Below are 21,485 nucleotides of genomic sequence, written 5' to 3'. Positions count from 1 at the left end.
ACCCCTTGTGACCAGACCAATTTTCAGCTTTCGGTGATCTCACACTTTGAATGACAATTAGTCAGTCATGTAACACTGTACCCAAATTAAATTTTTGTCCTCGTTTTCCCACAAATAGAGCTTCCTTTTTGACCGAAAAAAATAAAAATAAAACGCATTTTTGTTTGTTTCTGTGATAAAATTTTGCTAATTATTTTTCATGAATTTTGGCCACAATTTATACTGCTACATATCTTTGGTAAAAATAACCCAAATTAGTGGATATTATTTGGTCTTTGTGAAAGTTAGAGAGTCCACAAGCTGTGGTGCAAATCATACAAAATTGAGCACATCTGATGTACTGGTGGCCTATCTAATTTCTTGCGACCTGAACAAGCCAGGACAGTACAAATACCCCCCAAATGACCTCTTTTTTGAAAGTAGACATTCCAAGGTATTTCGTAAGAGGCATGGTGAGCTTTTTGGTGTTGTCATTTTTTTCCCACAATTCTTTGCAAAATGAAAATTTTTATTTTTTTATTTTTCACAAAATTGTTATTGTAATAGGTAATTTCTCTCACATGGCATGTGTATACCACAGATGACGCCCCAAAATAAATTCTGCTACTCCTCCTGAGTATTATGATACCACATATGTGGGACTTTCCACAGCCTGGCGACTTAGAGAGGCCCAACATGCAGGGAGCACCATCACATGTTCTAGGAGCATAAATTACACATCTAACTTGTTGACTATTACACTTTTGAAGGCCCTGGAGCACCAGGACAGTGACACTGATGTGGCACTGATACGTGGCACTAATGACACATGACACTGATGTGGCACTGATGAAAGATGCCACTAATACGTGGCACTGATGACACGTGACACTGATGAGAGATGGCACTAATATGTGGCACTGATGACACGTGGCACTAATTTGTGGCACTGACAGATGGCACTAATACATGGTACTGATGACACGTGACAGTGATATGGCACTGATGACACGTGACAGTGATATGGCACGTGGCACTGATGACAGATGGCATTATACATGGCACTGATGACAGATGGCACTGACAGGTGGCATTGGGGCAAATGGCACTGACAGGTGGCACTGGGGCAAATGGAACTGGGGACAGATGGCACTGACAGGTGGCACTGACAGGTGGCAAACATGGCACACTGGGGACAGATTTATTAGCACACTGGGGACAGATGGCACACTGGGGACAGATTACTTATGGCTGCTGCAGCCGCTAATCTCTCCCTCCTCACACGCTGTCTGTGTGGGGAGGGAGAGCCGGCAATGAGAGATAATCTCATATATTTACATATGAAATCATCTCTCATTGGGCACACCGATCGCGCTGTAAATGGCCGCTGTGATTGGCCGTTTACAGCGGTCTGTGACTGGCTGTGTCCAGGGGACACACGGCCAGCACAGAACTTCCCCGATGCGCGCTTGCGGGAGCGCGCATTGCGGAAGTAAACAGGAGGACGTCCAGGGACGGCCTAATGGCAATTGGCGTCCGCTCTGCAGCCTTCTTTCGGCTATAGAGCGGATGCCTAGTGGTTAAGCCTCCGTTAGGTTTTTATTTTCTTGTTTCCATTGGGTAATCCCGCCAACTGGTAAAAAGCTCACCCCAAGGACAGGAAGTGTGGGGACGTTTCCATGCTTGTGACAGAAAGGAATACAGATCCGACAGGTTCAAATCCTTCACTATTCTATTTAAAACTAATGCCCTGTACACACGGTAGGATTTTCTGACGGAAAATGTGTGATCGGACTGTGTTGTTGGAAATTCCGATCGCGCGTGGGGTCCATCTGACTTTTTCCGTCGGAATTTGCGACACACAAAGTTTGAGATCTGGATCTAAAATTTTCCGACAACAAAATCCGTTTGTTTAAATTCCAATCGTGTGTAGACAATTCCAATGTACAAAGTGCCACGCATGCTCAGAATAAATTAGGAGACGAAAGCTATTGGCCTCTTTATAGTCCCGTCGTACGTGTTGTATGTCACCTTGTTTTGAACGATTGGATTTTCCGACAACTTTGTGCGACTGTGTGTATGCAACACAAGTTTGGGCCAAAATCTGTCGGGAAAAATCCGTCGGATTTTGTCGTCGGAATGTCTGGCCGTGTGTACAGGGCATTTGAGAACAAAAGTTTTGTTTAGGTTCCTGTTTAAATTTAATTTAGTTTTGTTTCCTAGATCAGGAAGCCTGTGTAAATATATGAAATGTTAAAACATTAGAAGCTGGAAACATGGGTGCTGCCTTAAAAAAAAAAAAAAAAAAAATCCTAATTTCATTTTTTGTTCATGGGTCTATGACAAACAATTAACAAAGGCAAAATGTTTCAGTGTACTGCCAACCTAAATCCTTCTACACCTGACACTGAGCTTACCTGGAAATCCAACTGGAATAGGCGTGGAAAGGACAGGAAATCAAAACAGGTGCCTGAACACAACAGCTTTTGTTAACAGGGGAACATAGGAGCCCTGTATGTGTTTATTATAATCATAACTGACACGCAGCACAGAGAAAAAAAAAAAACCTGGAATACGAATACCGTTCCATTTTCCTTATTTGTCTTGGCGACCATGTGTAGCCCAGGCTGGAACCGTGACTTTGTTTATCTTTCAGAACTTAGCTACCCATTTTTCACAGCACAAACTTCTCCTTTGTGAATGTGTCTTGAAGATGAAAATTAATCTGAAACCTGTAACAGAGACTGGCCTTCTATTGTAACATGGGACCAAGATCCCTCCATTGTAAAGAATGGTTTAATCCGTCAATTCATCTTACTTATTACATATAGCTCTCACTGTAATGTAACCCACCCCACAGGGGTGTTTTTGTGTGAAGAAAGGCGAAAATGATGCCCCTGAAAGCTAACAGAATGACTTGGACTTGTCTTTAGTATTACAAAGCAGTCATAGTTTCCCCCCCAGTGCACAAGATAACTTTTTTTGAGCACATTAAGAGTACATTAATATCTTTATTTCCATCAAGAAATTAGGAATTAAATCAGGACAATAGCAGTGAATGTGTTCTCACCTGGTAATAAAATGCTGCTTTCAGACAATACTAGGGACACTTGTAATACAAGAGCAGGCTGTTAATGAAAGAAATCATAGTTACTACTTTTCTTGCCACTGATGTGTTACTTGGGTTCACATGGGGCTACATGTGATTTGAAGGGGACTATACATAAGCAGGTACATTCGGGTGGTACTTGTGAAAACTCGCAGACCTCAAAGATGCTATTTGGCACTGCCCCGATTAGGGGAACTACTAAAAACAAAGGTTCTCCATACCAATTCAGATCGGCAAGTTCGCAGGTTGCGATTTTTCCACAATCGCAGCACGATTTATCGCACAACAAAATTGCACCCTAATTGTTTTGCCATTAGAAGTAATGGCATTGCAAAAGCATCCTGTGTTTTGCCGTGATTCTGGAATGCCCAGGTGTGAATGGAGCCTAACATAACATCCCTTTATCTGCTCTTATGTATGAAATTTTAAATAAAAAAAAAAAAAAAAAAAAAAAAAATGTTCTACTTTAACCACTTAAGCCCCAGACAATTTGGCTGGCCAAAGACCTGAGCACTTTTAGCTTTTTGGCACTGTGTTGCTTTAACTGGCAATTGCGTGGTCGTGTGATGTGGCTCCCAAACAAAATTGGCGTCCTTTTTTTTCCCACAAATAGAGCTTTCTTTTGGTGGTTTTTGATCACGTCTGCGTTTTTTATTTTTTGCGCTATAAACAAAAAAAAAGCGACAATTTTGAAAAAAAAAGCTACCGTATATTTTTGCTTTTTGCTATACTATATATCCCCAAAAAATATCGAAAAAAAAACGTTTTTTTCTCAGTTTAGGCCGATACGTATTCTTCTACATATTTTTGGTAAAAAAAAAAAATCACAAGCGTTTATTGATTGGTTTGTGCAAAAGTTATAGCGTCTACAAAATAGGGGATAGTTTTATGGCATTTTTATAATTTTTTTTTTTTTTACTAGTAATGGCGGCGATTAGCGATTTTTATCATGACTGTGACATTATGGCGGACAGATCAGACAATTTTGGCACTATTTTGGGACCACACACATTTATACAGTGATCAGTGCGATTAAAAATGCATTGATTACTGTGTAAATGTGACTGGCAGGTTAAATGTGTCCTAGGGAGTGATTCTAACTGTGAGGTGGGTAGGCTGTGTGTGACACGACACTGATCACCGTTCTCGATTACAGGGAGCGGTGATCAGTGTCAGTGTCATTAGGCAGAACAGTGAAATGCTTGTTTACGTTAGCATTTCCCTGTGCTCCCTTTCTGTGAGACGATTGTCGGTATCCCCACGGACAGAGTCCGCAGGACCCGCAATCACGCTCATGAGCTCCCGGGAAGGCGCGTGCATTTGTGTGCTCGCAAGCCGCCTCTTAAAGGGCAACATACAGGTACGTTAATCTGCCTGTACGTGCCCTTCTGCCACAGGGAGCATATCTGCACGAGGCGGTCGGGAAGCGGTTAAAACAGGCATCTATATAGAGGTGTCAGTTTACGCAATGCGTTTTTACATAGATTACATTCACATCAGTTCCTGCCCTCCAGGAGCCTACAATCATACACACTCACACACTAGGGAAAATTTAGGGTACACCCCAAAGTGAAAACGTCCAGGTTGGGCTCAAGGTGTCAATATTTTGTGTGGCCACTATTATTTTCCAGCACTGCCTTAACCCTCTTGGGCATGGAGTTTACCAGAGCTTCACAAGTTGCCAATGGAGTCCTCCTTGACTCCTCCATGATGACGTCACAGAGCTGGTGGATGTTAGAGACCCTGCGCTCCTCCACCTTCCGTTTAAGGATGCCCCACAGGTGCCCAGTCCACGACCTTTACCCTCAGCTTCTTTAGCAAGGCAGTGGTGGTCTTGGAGGTGTGTTTGGGGTCGCTATCATGTTGGAATACTGCCCTGCGGCCCAGTCTCCGAAGGGAGGGGATCATGCTCGGCTTCCGTATGTCACAGTACATATTGGCATTCATGGTTCCCTCAATGAACTGTAGCTCACCAGTGCCGGCAGCACTCGTACAGCCCCAGACCATGACACTCCCACCACCATGCTTGACTGTAGGCAAGACACACTTGTCTTTGTACTCACTTGGTTGCCGCTAAGGATGGGCTCAGGCGTGTTCACAGCTCCATATGCCTGAGCCCACCAGGAAGCTTACACTACGCAGTTCTAATCAGACAGTGAGACATTTCCTGATCTGTGCAGGCTGTGATTAGCGATGCGCAGTGTAAGCTTCCTGGCGGGCTCGGACATGTGGAACTGCACACACCCCTGAGCCCATCCTTAGTTGCCGCTACACATGCTTTACACCATCAGAACCAAATAAGGTAATCTTGGTCTCATCAGACCACAGGACATGGTTCCAGTAATCCATGTCCTTAGTCTGCTTGTCTTCAGCAAACTGTTTGTGGGCTATTTTGTGCATTACCTTTAGAAGAGGCTTCCTTCAGGGATGACAGCCATGCAGACCAATTTGATGCAGTGTGCGGCTTATAGTGTGAGCACTGACAGGCTGATCCCCCCCCCCCCCCCCCTTCAACCTCTGCAGAAACTATATGTCTATTTCCCAGAGATGCCACTGACCCTTAGAACATGGGTTAAGAGCCATGACTGCGAAACAGGTTAAAAAAAATCTAGCCATGGGGCTGCAGCACAGATGACCTGGCAGAGCTCACAGCACATCTGCGAGAAGTCTTACACAGTTGGTGTACCACATCCGCATGGACCAATCTGGAGCAATGAGGATCACCATAATGCTCTCCATCTCAGTCCTGCAGAGCAGATAAGGAAGACGGTTCAGGCATAGAGGAAAGGCATAGGCCAGGGTGTACCAATTCCCCAGAGTCACTAGAGCATCCACTGCTTATTCCTGGCCCTGGGTATAAACCAATCTAGTTTGTTGTTGGAACTGGAGACCAGGAGGTACACAACCAGCACCTTGCACCTGTGCCACAAGGCCTGAAACTCCTCCTGGTGTACAGACCTCTCCCCTGGGCCCAGACTCTGCCAGCTGAGGAAATTTGCCTTCCAATTGTTTTAAAGGGTTTTTAAACCACCGTGCGTGCATTCAGCCCATTCAATCTTATTAGGATGCAGCAGTTGCACAGACACAGCCACTTTTCCTAATGTGACAGGCATGCAAGTGCAGGTGAGTGGCTCTAAGGCTGGGTTCACACTGCAGCGATGCGGGAACGCCGTGAATCCGCGGCGGGTTCCCGCATCGCATGCTTCCCGGCGACAGTTCACACTACCCTATGCGAACTGCTGGGAGTGTCAGTGAAATGTTAATGACACCCCCAGATCAGTTTGCATATCGCAGTGCGATCTGCAAACTCGGACAGGAATCGCATCACATGCTGTGAACACCCATGCGATCCGAATGAGCTTGAATGGGCTGAATTAATGCAGCACCTGGAGTCTAGAGACACCAAATAAAACAGCCTGTCTACAATATATAGGCCTCAGAACCCATATCAAGGAGGCCTAAATCATCTTTTTTTAGGCTGCCCATATTTCATTTAAGGGCATGACATAGTAACTTTAAGTAAGCAAACAAGCTACCACAAGATTTAGATATAGCCTACTAATGATATATTAATGGGGTAGTTATTCCTGCGCTGCCACTATTATGTGATAGATCGAGGAACTGCTGCGTACACCGAGATGGATCAAACCATATCCACTTAATTGTAACGTGAGGGTAAATTGGTGTTGCGCTGTTCTAGTTTAGGTATTAATCGAAAAGGGATGGTTCCCTATGTTTCTCACTCAAAAGAGAAGGGAGGGGGGGGGGGGGAAGGTATTATCCACTAACACAATGTAGAACTCTTCCCCTCTAGCTGAGAATACGTATAGTATAGTTATATTTATATAGATTGTCAAACACTAAAATAAACCCAGGAAATTAAGAAATTTTAAATTAACAAACACACTACAGGGGTGTCTACACCTAGACACCACACAAGAAGTATAGTACTTGTTTAACCAAAAAGTAAACTTAGTGTAATCGTAATACACGAATAAGAACAATGTAATCAGAAAAAGATATCAGAAAAGTAAACACACTGCAGAGCCCGCTACGGCCAGCAGACTAACCATGAAACAGAATGAAAATATAGGCTTAGCTCTGTCACCTGCAACAGTCCCAGCAAACAAAAAGTGCTATGTGCTTATGAAACTGAAGTGAATAAATAACAGCAAAATATCTATTGGTGCAATGTATAAAAATTAGCTTAAAATAAAAGTGAAATCAAAAGACCAAAATAGATTAATAGACGTGGATTTCATAAGGTAGAACAATCATGATGTGAGAAAAAATAATATGTATAATTATAAAATATATTTCTAAAAAAGTAAAGAAGTAAATACCCTGCAGAGCCTCTATGTCAGGTATGTAAGGTTTAGCTCATTGAAAAATCACACAATTTCAAAAAGTGCTAAGTGCAATAGATTAATAGACGTGAATTTCATAAGGTAGAACAATCATGATGTGAGAATAAATAATATATATAATTTAAAAAAAGTAAAAGTAAATACCCTACAGCCTCTATGTCAGGTATGTAAGGTTTAGCTCATTGAAAAGTCACACAATTCCAAAAAGTGCCAAGTGCAATAAAACTTAGATACCGATACGCTGAAAAAGCTCTAGAGCAGCATATGTGAGAACAAAAGTGCTTATATTCAAAAATAGTAAACGCACTACAGAGCCAAGTTCATGTGTGCAATGGACTACACGTGGATCAGCGGAATGCCGTATCCACTTGGGCAAATCAGTCCAAAATCACAGGTGGTGAAAGGGAACAGTGAGGGTACTTCAACAATATATGTATAGTTCCTCAAGGTGCTCGTGCTTTTGTTGTAAATGTGCAATCTAATTGGAGAAACACCGCTTCCCAGTGAGTTCCTCTTTCGTGACCATACACTCAGGTGGGCAATGGCCCCTTACCTTATGGTAAGGCAAAAAAACGCCTTAAGCTGGAGGTCTCTTTAAGGTTCTTCCCACCAGCCCGGGGGGGGGGTTGTATAGGACTGACATCTATTGCATGCTGAATCAATAATGGCGAAGAACTGACAATAGGTTATGCCACGACAGTGTCGAAAGCCTTATTCACATCTAAAGACAGGAGCATGGATTCCAGTGAGCGTGTGTGGGCTATATGTTGGAGTTGCAGTATACGCCGAATGGCATCTCCTGCCTGCCTCGGAGGTATGAAGCCAACCTGGTCCTTTCTAATCAACCGGGGGAGGAAAGTGTTTAGGCGGTTCGCCAAGATTTTGGTCAGGATTTTCATATCAATATTAATAAGAGAAATGGGGCAAAAGTTGGCCCAGGAGGAGTGGTCACGATCCGGTTTAGGGATCATTACTATGTTTGCTGTTAAAAGGTCCAGGGTAAAGGAACAACCATAAAAGAGCGCTGTGTAGCCATCCGGCCCTGGTCCCTTTCCTAACTTAAGTTCCTTTATACCCTGGAGGACCTCAGAGACTTGTATGTCCCGGTTCAAGAGGGTGATGTGCGCCCCTGACAGGGTTGGGAGCGTGAGGTTGTTAAGAAAATCAGCAGTATCTTGAACATTAAGCTGCTCCTGGGCCATGGATAGTTCTGAAGCGAAAGCGGAACTCTTCCAATATACGCACGGGATTACCCGTGTCGATTGCGCAAAGTGATAGGAGTAAATTTAGGAATGAAGGTTCGGAGCCTAGTAGCTAGCATTCGGTTAGGCTTGTTCGCTTTCATGTACCACCTTTGACGGGACCAGCGCAAGACACGCTCAGCCCCCTCAGTGAGACAGAGATCAAGCTCCAAGCGGGTCTGCTCCAGGAGTTTACAGTTGCCTGGGGTGGGAGATTGCTTATAAGCCACAGATAATGCCTCCAGACAGGTCTCCAGGGCCTTCGGTTTCAATTCTCGTTCCGTTTACGGGTCAACGCCAACCAAATAATATGGACACGAAGCACAGCCTTATACGCCTCCGAGAGTGTTACAGGCGACGCTACGGACCCCTCACTGTCGCAGAAATAGTCTTCTGAGGCTTTTAACAGTTCCTCCTGTACCCCTTTAAATGAAAGGAGTCGTTCATCATCCAAGGCGAGGACTGGGGTCTGTCCAGAATGGAGTGACAGACCACCAGCACAGGGTCATGATCCGACCACAGAGCTGCCAGAATTGAAGCCGTTATCACCTGAGGAAGATTACATCTAAGATCTCTAGCTGCTTGAAGCTGTTCCTTGGTTCTATAAAAGTGAAACTTAATAATCACATCTCTTGGAGGGCGGGTTTGGGGGCAAGGGACCTGTGTATGCGATCAAATTCCAGGCGCTGCGCATGGATATCGGGCGCCAGCTCCTGAAAGAAAGCTGTGGCTGTCCCCTGTAGGTCAAAGATGGTCTCTGGTAGCCCCCATATGCGGAGGTTATCCCTGCGGGCCCTATTCTCATGTCCTCCAATTTATCCTGTAAGCTGGCTAGTTCAGCGTTCAGCTTCTCTACCTCATCCTCATGCCCCTCCAGGACTGTTGTTGTCAGGTCCATCCTCTGCTCCATTTGGTTGGTGCAGTGGCCTAGCTCTTGAAGGCCCTTTACTAGATCTGCAGAGAGCTTACGGGAGGCTGCAGTTACTTCATTGCGCACTATACTGCGGAATTTCTGGAACAGGGCATCAGATTCATCGTCTGTGGGGCTCTCCAGGTTAGTGGCAAACTGGAGCAGGCTGTCATCTGAGTGCTGCATGGTGTCATCTGGCTCCGGCAGTTCGAGCGCCATTTTTCCCTTCCCCTTCCCCATAGCAGGGGAGGCTTTCTGCTGGGAACGATAGTGCTGCCGGTTCCGGGGTGTATTGTACATACCCGCCGGATGCCTGGTAATGTCCCCCGCTGTAGGAGCCGACGTGGTGGTGTCTAATAGCGGGATATGCCTTATACGCCGGGTTGTTGTGGTCCAAAGACTCGGAAAAGGGAGATCAAGCTGCCATCTTCCCCGAGCCCGCACATGTGCCCTATCATAGGTGTATTTTAAATGATAAAGACATAATATCAACCACAAATCCAGAAAAAACACATGATACAAATGTTATAAATTGATTTGCAGTTAAGTGAGTAAAATAAGTATTTGATCCCCTACCAATCAACAATAATTCTGGCTCCCACAGACTGGCTACATTATGTGCTCACGTGGTACACAGATTAGTCCTGTCAATTTAAGAAGCTGCTCCTAACAACAACTTGTTATGTGTATAAAAGACACTTGTCCACAGAAATTCTTTCTTCCATTCAAACCTCACCATCAGGGGGGGGGGGGGGGAGACCAAAGAGCTGTCAAAGGAAGTCAGGGACAGGATTGTAGACCTGAGCACAAAGGCGGATCCAGAGTCTAGCCTCGGGAGGGGCACTGCCAGAAAACAAGGTGTTGCTTACACAACGCCATTTCGCAATGTACGCCATTTCGTGCAATAGCCAGCGAAGACGCGTGAGCTGATTGGCCAGGGGGGAGCTAGTCAGCAGGTCTGGCCGAAGCGATGTCGGCCGGCCACCTGCGATCGCTCCCCACAGAGATAGAACAGCGGTCTGCAGATGTAAACAAGGCAGACCGCCGTTCTGTCAAAGATGAACAGAGTGATCTTGTTTTTCTGCTAACCAGGAACATGGATGACTCTGTTAATCTAGTGAATCCATCCCCCACACAGTTAGCAAGCACCCCCTAGAGACACAGTTAACCCTTTGATCAGCCCTGATGTCAACCCCTTCACAGCCAGTGTCATTAGTACAGTGAAAGTACATATTTTTAGCACCGATTACTTTATTAGTGTCCCTGGTCCCAAAAAGTGTCAAAAATGTCAGTTAGGTGTCTGATCTATCCGCTGCAATGATGCAGTCCTGCTAAAAATCACTGATCGCCGCCATTACTAGTAAAAAATAAATAAATAAAAATGCCATAAATCTATCGCCTATTTTGTAGATGCTATAAATTTTTTGTGCAAACCAATATACGCTTATTGGGATTTTTCTTTTACCAAAAATATGTAGCAGAATACAGATTGGCCTAAATTAATGAAGACATTTTTTTATAGCAAAAAGCAAAAAATATACATATATTTGTTTAAATTGTCGCTCTTTTTCTGTTTATATCGCAAAAAATAAAAACCACAGAAGCAATCCACCAAAAGAAAGCTCTATTTGTGGGGAAAAAAAAGGACATAAATTTTACTTAGGTTACAACGTCGCACGACCACGCAATTGTCAGTCAGTCAGTTAAAGCAACGCATTTCACAAAAATGCCATGGTCATAAGGGGGGTAAAAGATTCCGGAGCTGAAGGGGTTAAGCTTGAACAAGTGAAGACTAAAAGGGGCATTTTTTTTTCATACATAATGGCACACATGTATTTTGCTTTTGGACTTGACACATGAATTCATTTGTTTTTGTTTTTTTTACTCACTTTTAGTCAATTAATTCGGTGCTCTGGTGGGGGGAAGGGCTCCCATGCAGGAGCAATGGAGTCCAGTTGGTTGGATCCAGGAATTGCACTGTCAGTGTCCACAGCCTTCTTCTTGTATCCACGCCACTCTGCAGACTGCAAGGTGGACAAAATGGAGGAAGGAGGTGGGTGGAACCAACACTCATCAAGGGTGGAGTCTTGCAGTCAGTGTGAGTGACTGTATGGACAAGATGGAGGAGGTGCTGCCGGCGGGAAGGGCCAATACACTCAGGGGAGGAAGATTGCTGGCCTCTGCCACACAGTGCCAGACTGCAGCAACAACTGCCTATCAGCCCGGGAAAGACAGTTACACTTAGGCAAGCTCCTCCGCTCCAGGCAGCTCCTGTCACGGACACGTCTGCTCTGAGTCAGAGACTCCGAGTCTGACGTGACTAACTCAATGGCATCAGTTGTTGCTAGACGCCATGTGGCCCAGGTGCTAGCAACAAGTGCAGGCTTGCCAAGCCAATGGCGCAGCTCCACCCACCTCCAGGCTCCTCCTGGTCTGTCCCACGTAATTACAAACGAATCTCTCTCTCTGTGTCGCTGATTGGCTGATGAGACAGAGAGATACTCAGGGCCCCCCCCGATCCACCCCTGTCTGAGCAAGGCTGGAATGGGCTACAAGACCAACAGTAAGAAGCTTAGTGAGAAGGAGACAACTGTTGGAGAGATTATTCGTAAATGGAAGAAACACAAAATAAATCAAATGCACTTGGTCTGGAGCTCCATGCAAGATTTTGCCTCATGGGGTAAGGATGATCATGAGAAAAGTGAGGAATCAGCCCACAACTACACAGGAAGAGCATGTGGATGATCTCAAGGCAGTTGGGACCACAGTCACCAAACAAACCATTGGTAACACAATACACTGCCATGAATCAAAATAATACAGCTCCCGCAACGTCCCTCTCTTCAAGAAGGCACATATAAAGGCCCATTTGAAGTTTGCCAATCAACACATAAATGATTCAGAAAAGGATTGGGAGAAAGTGCTGTGGTCAAATTAGACCAAAATTGAGCTCTTTGGCATTAACTCGACTCGCTGTGTTTAGGCTTTGGGGCCATTTCTCTGCTAAAGGTACAGACCGACCTTACCGCATTGAGGGGCCAATGGACAAAGGTCATATATTGTAAAATCTTGGGTGAGAACACTGAAGATGGGTTGTGGATGGGTCTCCCACCATGATTATGACCCATAACATACCACGAAGGTAACAAAGGAGTTCCTCAAGAAGAAGCACATTAAGATCATGTAGTGGCCTAGTCAGCCTCCAGACCTTAATCCTATAGAAAATTTATGGAGGGACCTTAAGGATTTAGAGAAGATCTGTAAAGAAGAGTGGACCAAAATCATTCCTGAGATGTGTGAAAACCTGGTCACTAACTACAGAAAACATCTTACCTCTGTGCTTGCCAACAAGAGTTTCTCCACCAAGTACTAAGTCATGTTTTGCCTGGGGATCAAATACTTATTATACTCACTGAATTGCAACTCAATTTATAACATTGGTATCATGTGTTTTTTCTGGATGTTTTTTTTTTTTTTTTGGTTGATATTCTGTCTCTATCATTTTATCACCTAAGATTAAAAACATTATATACCCTTAAATTTCTTTTTAAGTGGGAAAACTTACAAAATCTGCAGGGGATCGAATAATTGTTTCCCCCACTGTATATATAATATGTATAACAATGTATATAATTTGCTTTGAAGTACCTTTTAAAAAAAATTCCTCCAATGCCTTCCTCCAACTAAGTAGGTCTATATCTTAAATCCTCCGATAGCTGGGGCATCCCTTACTGTCTGTGGACAAGCCAGTAAAAATCAAGTTCTGGACTGCCTGCGCACTATTGTCCCAAACAAGTGATTGTAAATGATCATGTTCTAAAACAATGCATTCAGTTTAAAACTGAAATGAAAGGTAAAAAATGTGCGTATAGATATAAAAAAAAAAACAAAAAAAAAAAAAAAACTTTATAGACACTTTTCACATGATCTCTGTTCTCAGCTGCAAACGAGCTGGGGGGAGGAGAAGCAACAGCACACTGACCTCTCCAGTGAATGGCTGTGCAGGGGTGGCATGTCAGGAAAGGCCTGATCATTAGAGGAGAGTACACTGAATTCCACAGATAGAGATCTGACCACAGTGTGCTCTCCTGCTTAGTGTGGTCAGTTTCTAATAGGAGGGACTGGCAGGAACACATGGGATTTCACACAAAGGGAGCAATACAAATATAACGATACTTTTCAATACAAGTACATGGTACAGCAGGCGCATATCAGTAATATGAAATGCTGGGGTAACAAAAACTTTAAGTTGTGCTTGTACTTGCCAGACTACATCCCCTTTAAGTTAATGTTAGTTAGTGATCAGGTGCACTCAGTCCAGCACTAAAAATTGACTGGCCTGGAAAACTGTGTGTCCTGGGGAAGAGGGCTGTTTTTTAGAGTGAACTTGTACTTTAAAGAACTCCAGCTACAAAAGAAAAATATTTCCATGTATATGTCAAATAAATAGTTCAATTTTAAACAATGCATTCCATACACTTCTAAGGTGTTCCACAGGTTACCAGGATATTTTAGTGGTAGTGATGACCATTCTAGCCAGTGTCTACCAGCTATCTTCATACCAGTGCCTTGAAAAAGTATTCACACCGCTTGAAATTTTCCACTTTTTGTCATGTTACAAACTAAAAATGGACATGTATTTTATTGGGATTTTATGTGATAGGCCAACACAAAGTGGCACATAATTTTGAAGTGGAAGGAACATGTTTTTTAATTTTTTTTACAAATAAATATCTGAAAAGTGTGGCATGCATTTGTATTCAGCCCCCTTTACTCTGATACCCCTAACTAAACCAATTGACTTCAGAAGTCACCTAATTATTAAATTGAGTCCACCTGTGTGCAATTTTATCTTAGTATTAATACATTTGTTCTGTGAAGCCCTCGGAGGTTGGTTACTGCTGTGACCTGAAATTTGCGGGACTTCAGCAACTTCAGGGAATGCCTGTGTAATCTTCCTGTAATATTGGATCCAAATCACGTCAATTAGAAGGAGGATCCAACTTGGAGGCAACTCCTATTAAAGTCTATGGGCACAAGTTGGATACATGTTGCCTTGAAGTAGTATGGGAACCTTTTCTTGAGTCAGGTCAACATTAGTAGTTCTAATTGAGACAGCTTTCATTGACTAAAATGTGATTTTACATGTCACGCAACTTGGGATCTCACAAGTTGAATCCCAAGTCGCAGCAGTGTGAACTGAGCCTTAGTGAACAAACAGCAGGAAGGCCAAGGAACACACCAGACAGGTCAAGGATAAAGTTGTAAAGAAGTTTATCGCAGGGTTAGGTTATAAAAAAAAAAAAAATCCCACGCTTTGAACATCTCACAGAGCACTGTTTAATCCATCATCTTAAAATGTAAAGAGTATGGCACAACTGCAAACCTACCAAGACATGGCCGTCCATCTAAACTGACAGGCCAGGAAAGGAGAGCATTAAATCAGAGAAGCAGCCTAGGGGCCTATAGTAACTCTGGAGGAGCTGTAGAGATCCACCGCTCAGGTGGCAGAATCTGTCCACAGGACAATTATTAGTCGTGTACTCCACAAATCTGACCTTTATGGAAGAGTGGCAAGAGAAAAAATAAAAAAGCCATTGTTGAAAGAAAGCCATAAGAAGTCCCCCATTTGCAGCTTGCGAGAAGCCATGTGGGGGACACAGCAAACACGTGGAAGAAGGTGCTCTGGTCAGACGAGACCAAAACATAATTTTTTGGCCTAAAAGCAAAATGCTATGTGTGACGGGAAACTAACACTGCACATCACCCTGAACACACCATCCCCACCGTGAAACATGGTGGTGGCAGCATCATGTTGTGGGGATGCACACGTTTCAGATATTTGTAAAAAATTTGAAAACCATTCTTCATTTTCCTTCCACTTCACAATTATGTGCCATACTGTGTTTGTCTATCACATAAAATCTCAAAAAATAAATTTACGTTTTTGGTTGTAACATGACAAAATGTGGAAAATTTCAAGGGGTATGAATACTTTTTCAAGGCACTGTAGATGTTTAGTGAATGACAGTGTGCTTCAGTATTATTTAGGTAATTATAGTAATTAATAGACGTTTATTGTATAAAAAGCTTACTGGTTTTTGCAATTTTTCAGGCAGCTGAACCAGTAATACGTCCTCAGGCCCGAGAGCAGGTTACTGCCAAGTTGCGTAATGCCCTCCAGGCTGTGTCCGTGAAAGGAGATCTTGCCTGTGTTTTGCTCTTCCCAGTTAAACAAGAAAGTCGATGGGCCTTGATTCCCAGCATCAGGAGTAGTGCCAGCCAGCCGGCTGAACTGCTTTAGCAGGTTCTTTGTCATTTCTGTGTGGACACAAAACAAAAGATGGCATTCATGAGAACATGGGCTAATCGTTACAGGTTGGTAGTTATCTGTGCGTTCCAGATGGATAGTCAGGATGTGCGAGCAATTACCTGTATGCCAAACACTTACAATGAAAGTAAAAGCAATATGCAGAATAAAGTTCTATATATTAATGGGGCATCCCTGTTACTTTTATACAACAATACAGAAGTGCCAAAACGTCCACACAAATTAAGCTATAAGAAGAAAGAACATAAATAAGCTACAGCTTTGCAACTCTACATGGTCATTCTAACTCACTTGGGCACCATCCACGTGGCAGCATTAGATATTATAAAGCTATAAAAGTCACTCATAGAGGCAAATTACTGGTCAGTGAGCATTTACAGAGGAAAAAAAAACACTAAACATTTCCTGGCTTATAAAAAATAAATAAAGGAAGGAATATTTTTAAGGGTGTGTGACAGCATGAACACCTAAGGCTTGCAGGAGTTGGCTGCCTTATTTGTTAGCTGTCAAGCTGGGCACCATTGTAATCTAAGACATTAAAAGCCTGTTTACTCTTGCTTTCCTGTTTGAAGTGTGACCCACATTTGCATCACTCTTCAGAAAGCAATAGACAGGCAGTAAGGAGGCACTGTATTGCATCTTCACCACCCATTTTAACCCCCTAAATACCAGACAACTGGAGGTATTTACATATTTGCAGCACAGCCCCATTCATTTGCAGATGGGGTATAATTCCTGCTGCAGCATGTGTACACCCCTGGTCACAGCTTCAGCGGCAAAAGGGGATAATTTTAGGGGCAGTAAAGACACTCAGGGTTTTACCGCCCCACAATTGCAAGTGTAAACGAGACCTAAAAGACAACTCTTGCTTAAAACTGCTTACTTACAAATAGGGATGGGGTCAGGCTTGTTCGGATCATAGTCCCAACTCACCTAAGCAAATCCCACCAGGAAGCCGTTACTGCACACCGCCAAATATAGGCAGTGTGTGTCTGTGTAGCTGGCTGGGAAATGCCTCACTGCCTATGATTGGCAGTGTGCAATGAGGGCTTCCTGGCGGGATTGCTCAGGTGGGTTGGGACTACGATCCAAAACACGCTTAAGCCCATCCCTACTTACAAATGTAGACAAGCTCGGGCCTCCAAACTTCCACTTTGCACTATTTTCTAGTTCACTTGGCTGTGGGTCATTCCCTGCTGTACACCTAAATAAAGAGGCAGGGTGCTGGTGACTTCAGTGCCCTTATATAGACACCTGTCTATATTTAGTCAACACATAATTGGTCCATATTTTAGTCATATTGGGGAAACCTATGACATCATGAAAAAAGGTTACTATAGATACTCCTCTCGGACTTATGACCAGCTCTCCCCACCCGAACAACGCGCTATACATCATTGTATTGTACAGGACAGAATTTTAGCTTGTGTTCTGTACTTCTGCAAATTAAAATAATGCTATTGAGTTTTGTGTTTAGACCTTTTTTACACAATACAGTCCAGTAGTCAAGAATGTTTAAAATATTGATTACTCAAGATGGCCGCATTTGCGGATGATCTGATTTTCTTCCTAACGGAACCCCTCACCTCCCTGCCAAACCTGCTCCAGTCCTTGCAAGAGTGTGGCTCTCCTTTTTTCCAAATTAATCTCTCCAAATCTTCCGCTCTCAACATCACGGTGGACGAGGATATTGTCAAGTCATTGAGTTCGGCGTTTCCCCTCCACTGGGCAACTAACTCTTTACACTATTTGGGCGTTGACATTACCTCTGACCCCTGCAGCCTGTATTCAGCAAATTTTGCTCCACTACTCATCTGTCTTAGAGTGGATCTCTTCCACTGGCACTCACTCACATTAATATGGTTTGGCCGCTGCAACGCCCTCCAGATGACCATGTTGCCTAGGGTGTTGTACTTATAGGCGCTCCCCATCTGCTTCCCAATACGGTGATGCATGTCCCTCTATACCAAAGATCTTAAAGAATTTAGGTTTGACCAGGGATCTGTTGCTCTGTTCGTCTATTATGGCATACATCTTAATTGCTTCCTCAAGTTGACCCTTTGGGTATATCTTGACTAGGCATATCTTAGCACAGCATTTGTGATCTAAGCCTTCTCCACAGACTTCTGTGCATGAAGAAGAAATGTTATCTGTGGCTGGAGCATGACCTTGTTGCTCCCCACCATGACTTGAGACAGGGCTGGAGGTAGGAGGCTGCTGTGAATTGTCTGAGGGTGGGCCAGGATGCATAGCTGTAACATGTCTGTCGCTACTGAATTCTGTGCACTCGATGACAACTTTACAGTCTTCAGCAAAATGTCCATAACAAGCACAGCACCTGTAGCATATTCCAAGTTTCTGTACCTCTCCGGAGAGTCATCAAACCTTGAGAGGATAGTGTTAATGAGCTCACGGCGTACCATATATCTGACAAAGTCATTCAAGTCTGATCTCTCACTCTTCGGTGCCAAAGTAACTTGTGGAACCCCTCGGGTGTGAAAGTTCTCTGGTGAACTAGGGCGAGGTTTACCGGGATGAAATGATGTTGCAGGAGCGTTTAACTTTGGTGTAGTCCCTAAGGATTGTGCTGGCTGTGGCTTGAGCTGCGGCTTGTCACTGGAAGTTACCTTGTTGTCAGCAAGAGGTGATGCAGTTTGTTGCATCGATGCACTTGTGTTGTAGACTTGAAGAGGCCAAGGCATTTGGAGCTGAGAGGTCTCTGTGCTGAGAGTCAGAACAGTGTTGTTAGTAAGATGTACAGGAGATAACTCTGTATCATTGCAAACATTATGCTTTAGTACATATTCACTGGTGCGTTCGACTGGGTCTTGCAGTTCCGCTGGGATGGTCTGCGTTAGCACTTTCTCCCATTACTTATTTGAGGACTCAGCTAAGGCAGCTGCTTCCTCCCTTTCCATTTGCAGAATATTTAATTGGGAATTTGCCTCTGCTTGTTGAGCTTTTATCTTTGCCTCTACTTCTGCTTGTTGAGCTTTCGTCTGATTCTGCATCAGCGTTGGGCCTCTATTATCATATTGCTTAATGTTGAACTTCTGGAGTGTGCTTGGTTGATGTAGATCTGCGGCAGATAAGCGATCTATAGAGTCTCTTAGTTCAGCTGGTTGATCATTAAAGTGTGACAAAACTGACATGCAGTGTGAAGTTCTGTCCCATAAGTCTGACAGATTGCTGAAGAACTCATCTCTAGTGGTTTCATAGTTTTCTCTGAGTTTCTGTGTAGGTTTTATTGTACGTTTGGGTCTTACACTCTGTTCAGCAATATCTGCAGAATCTGCTCCCTGTACATCTACGGGTTCAGAGTCATGATGAATCTGCATTGGTTCAGCTACAAAAGGGTGTTCAGAGTCTTGTCTAGACATTTTTCACGTTTTTGCAAGAAATGGTACTCTCTTTAAGAAGACAAGCAGCAGCTTAGACAGATGGGGTAACACAGTTCAATGTAGAGAAACAGTTTTTAACATTCACATGAGGTGCAGTAAACTCGTGCGACCGTGTGCTTCACAAGATGGCGGATGGCACTGAGCTTGATTGCAGATCAGGCACACACATATGCACAGCAGGCTGTGGGAATTCTATACATCTTTTGACTATTCTGACTCAGATTGTTGTGAAGCGATTTATCCCTTGTGAGACCTCTATGCCTGGCCTGTATAAGATATAAATACTGAAGGCAATCCCCATCAGATAGTTTGAACTCACCCAATACCAATTCCATCCACAAGATGCTTTTATTCTGAACATCAGGTTGCAGCAGATGACAGGATACAAACAGATGAATAGGTTGTAGTATTTATGCAGTCAAAAGATGATATTGTCTGTAGCTTACAATGCAGAAAACATGTGCCCTGCTACATGTGGCTTGTTGCTGCATCCAAGACAGAGGAAGTACAATAACAGGAAGAAGGGTGGAGCATTACATACAAAAGGAAGTGTGTCATAACATAAAAGGTAAAAAGAACATAAAAACAAGTGCATTACAACAAAAGGTCACTAGATGGCAGCATGTGATCAAATTTAAAACCGCCATAGAAAATGTTTAGGAAAACAACCTATATAAATTCTATGCCCCGTTGAGGCAGCACAGTCGCCATCACCCTCCCCTATGGTAACGATTCTAGGCAATGTGGAATTTGCACCCGACCTTCAGAACCCTCACTTCCAATGACTGGTGGAGTGCAGACGGCTTCATCTCTGCGACTTCGTGGGTTTAGACAGCCAACTCTTCTCCTCTGCTGGGGTGTCTGCCATGGACCCTCCGTTGGACTTCTGAGTGGTCTCCAGCTGCATACTTTTCTTTGCAGGTGTTCACGGATCCTGGCCATCTCTCGACAGCTTACGGAATTGGAAAACATTTGGGACGCCTGCTCCTCCAACCCCAAACCCACCCCCCTCCCCATCCAACGCCACCCCCCCCCCATTTTTTTCCCCTTGGATATTTAGTCTAGTTGTGGGTCATACTTTTTGAATGTTGCTTATATCCTCATCCACCTCAATCCCAAATCAATGTCACATTTATGATCCAACTGGCCATCGGAACGCCCTGCATCCCAATATTGTACACATTTTGTTATATAGCACAGTTTGGCATTAATGTTTTTATGCTGGGGTCCCCCTTATAGTTACTTGTAAGTTCCCCCAGCTCTAGCCGCTGTCAAAAAATTCTGAAACCGTAATAATTCATGTGCTCATCTGTACTGTGTATTGCTGGGTCAGTTGATATATAAATTTGTTTCTACGACCCTCTCTTTTTGTTACCTGATCATATCATATGTTTTATGTCATCTACTTGGGTTGTAAACTGTAGCCTCTTTGAAAAATAAAGGAATTAAAAATAAAAAATAATTTTTGATTACTTGTGGCTCCTCGTTTAACGACCAAGTCATTTAACGTTAACGACCTGGTCGTTGGAAAGGAATCTGGTCATTAAGTGAGTAACTGTATTTGGTTGTGAAATTAAAATAGTGGCTTCAGTTGCCTTGCCCAACGTTTGGCCTTAACTCACACCTCACTATTGGTGAGTGAAGCAAACGGTCATGAAACAATCAGGGCGTTGAAGGATTGGGCCTAAACAAAAGCTTTATAAACTAAAGTTACAGTTATAATATTTATTTATTGTGGGCGAGGGGGGTCTTTGGTGAGTTATCAGAGGTCTAAACAGACCCCCATACCTCTTGTTTTGAGACAGAGATAGTCCATTTCTGCAGAACTTTACTTGAATGAAATAAGGATTCTGTGTAGAGATTCCCCATTCATAAAATGACATAGTCACACTTCCCAGGCATTCACTGATCAGCAATAACATTATGAGCAACCTACCATAACCCATCAAAACATGGACTCCACTAGACCTATGAAGGTATGCTGAAGTATCAGATCCTTTAAGTCCTGTAAGTTGTGAGGACTTGTTTTTCCAGCACATGCCCTAGTCAACACGTCAAAGTCGTTGCTGCGTTCCTTATACAATACTTGAATTTGTCAGATCACACCACCTTTTTCCACTGCTCTCTGGTCCAATTCTGATGTTCAT

At 43.5% G+C, this 21,485-nt stretch overlaps 1 protein-coding gene across 2 annotated transcripts in view; it reads right to left on the bottom strand.

Annotated features, from left to right (window-relative positions):
- Positions 1 to 21,485, bottom strand: part of TAF1B (TATA-box binding protein associated factor, RNA polymerase I subunit B) — a 247,607-nt gene that overhangs the window by 49,007 nt on the left and 177,115 nt on the right. Inside the window, exons 14-15 of one of the 2 annotated variants that reach the window (XM_077488767.1) lie at positions 15,702 to 15,927; positions 3,050 to 3,107 (exon numbers count right to left, since the gene is read on the bottom strand). In XM_077488767.1, the coding sequence (XP_077344893.1) occupies positions 3,080 to 3,107; positions 15,702 to 15,927 (254 nt within the window). In that variant the 3' untranslated portion in view covers positions 3,050 to 3,079. The remainder of the gene's footprint in view (positions 1 to 3,049; positions 3,108 to 15,701; positions 15,928 to 21,485) is intronic. The other variant, XM_077488766.1, reaches the window with a different exon arrangement.

This window comes from Lithobates pipiens, unplaced genomic scaffold (genome assembly GCF_037356315.1).
Source record: "Lithobates pipiens isolate NorthernLeopardFrog02 unplaced genomic scaffold, aLitPip1_a1.2 Scaffold_18, whole genome shotgun sequence".
Lineage (NCBI taxonomy): Eukaryota > Metazoa > Chordata > Amphibia > Anura > Ranidae > Lithobates > Lithobates pipiens.
The sequence above is the reverse complement of the archived record's forward strand: the minus strand, read 5'-3'. Positions and strand labels throughout refer to the sequence as shown.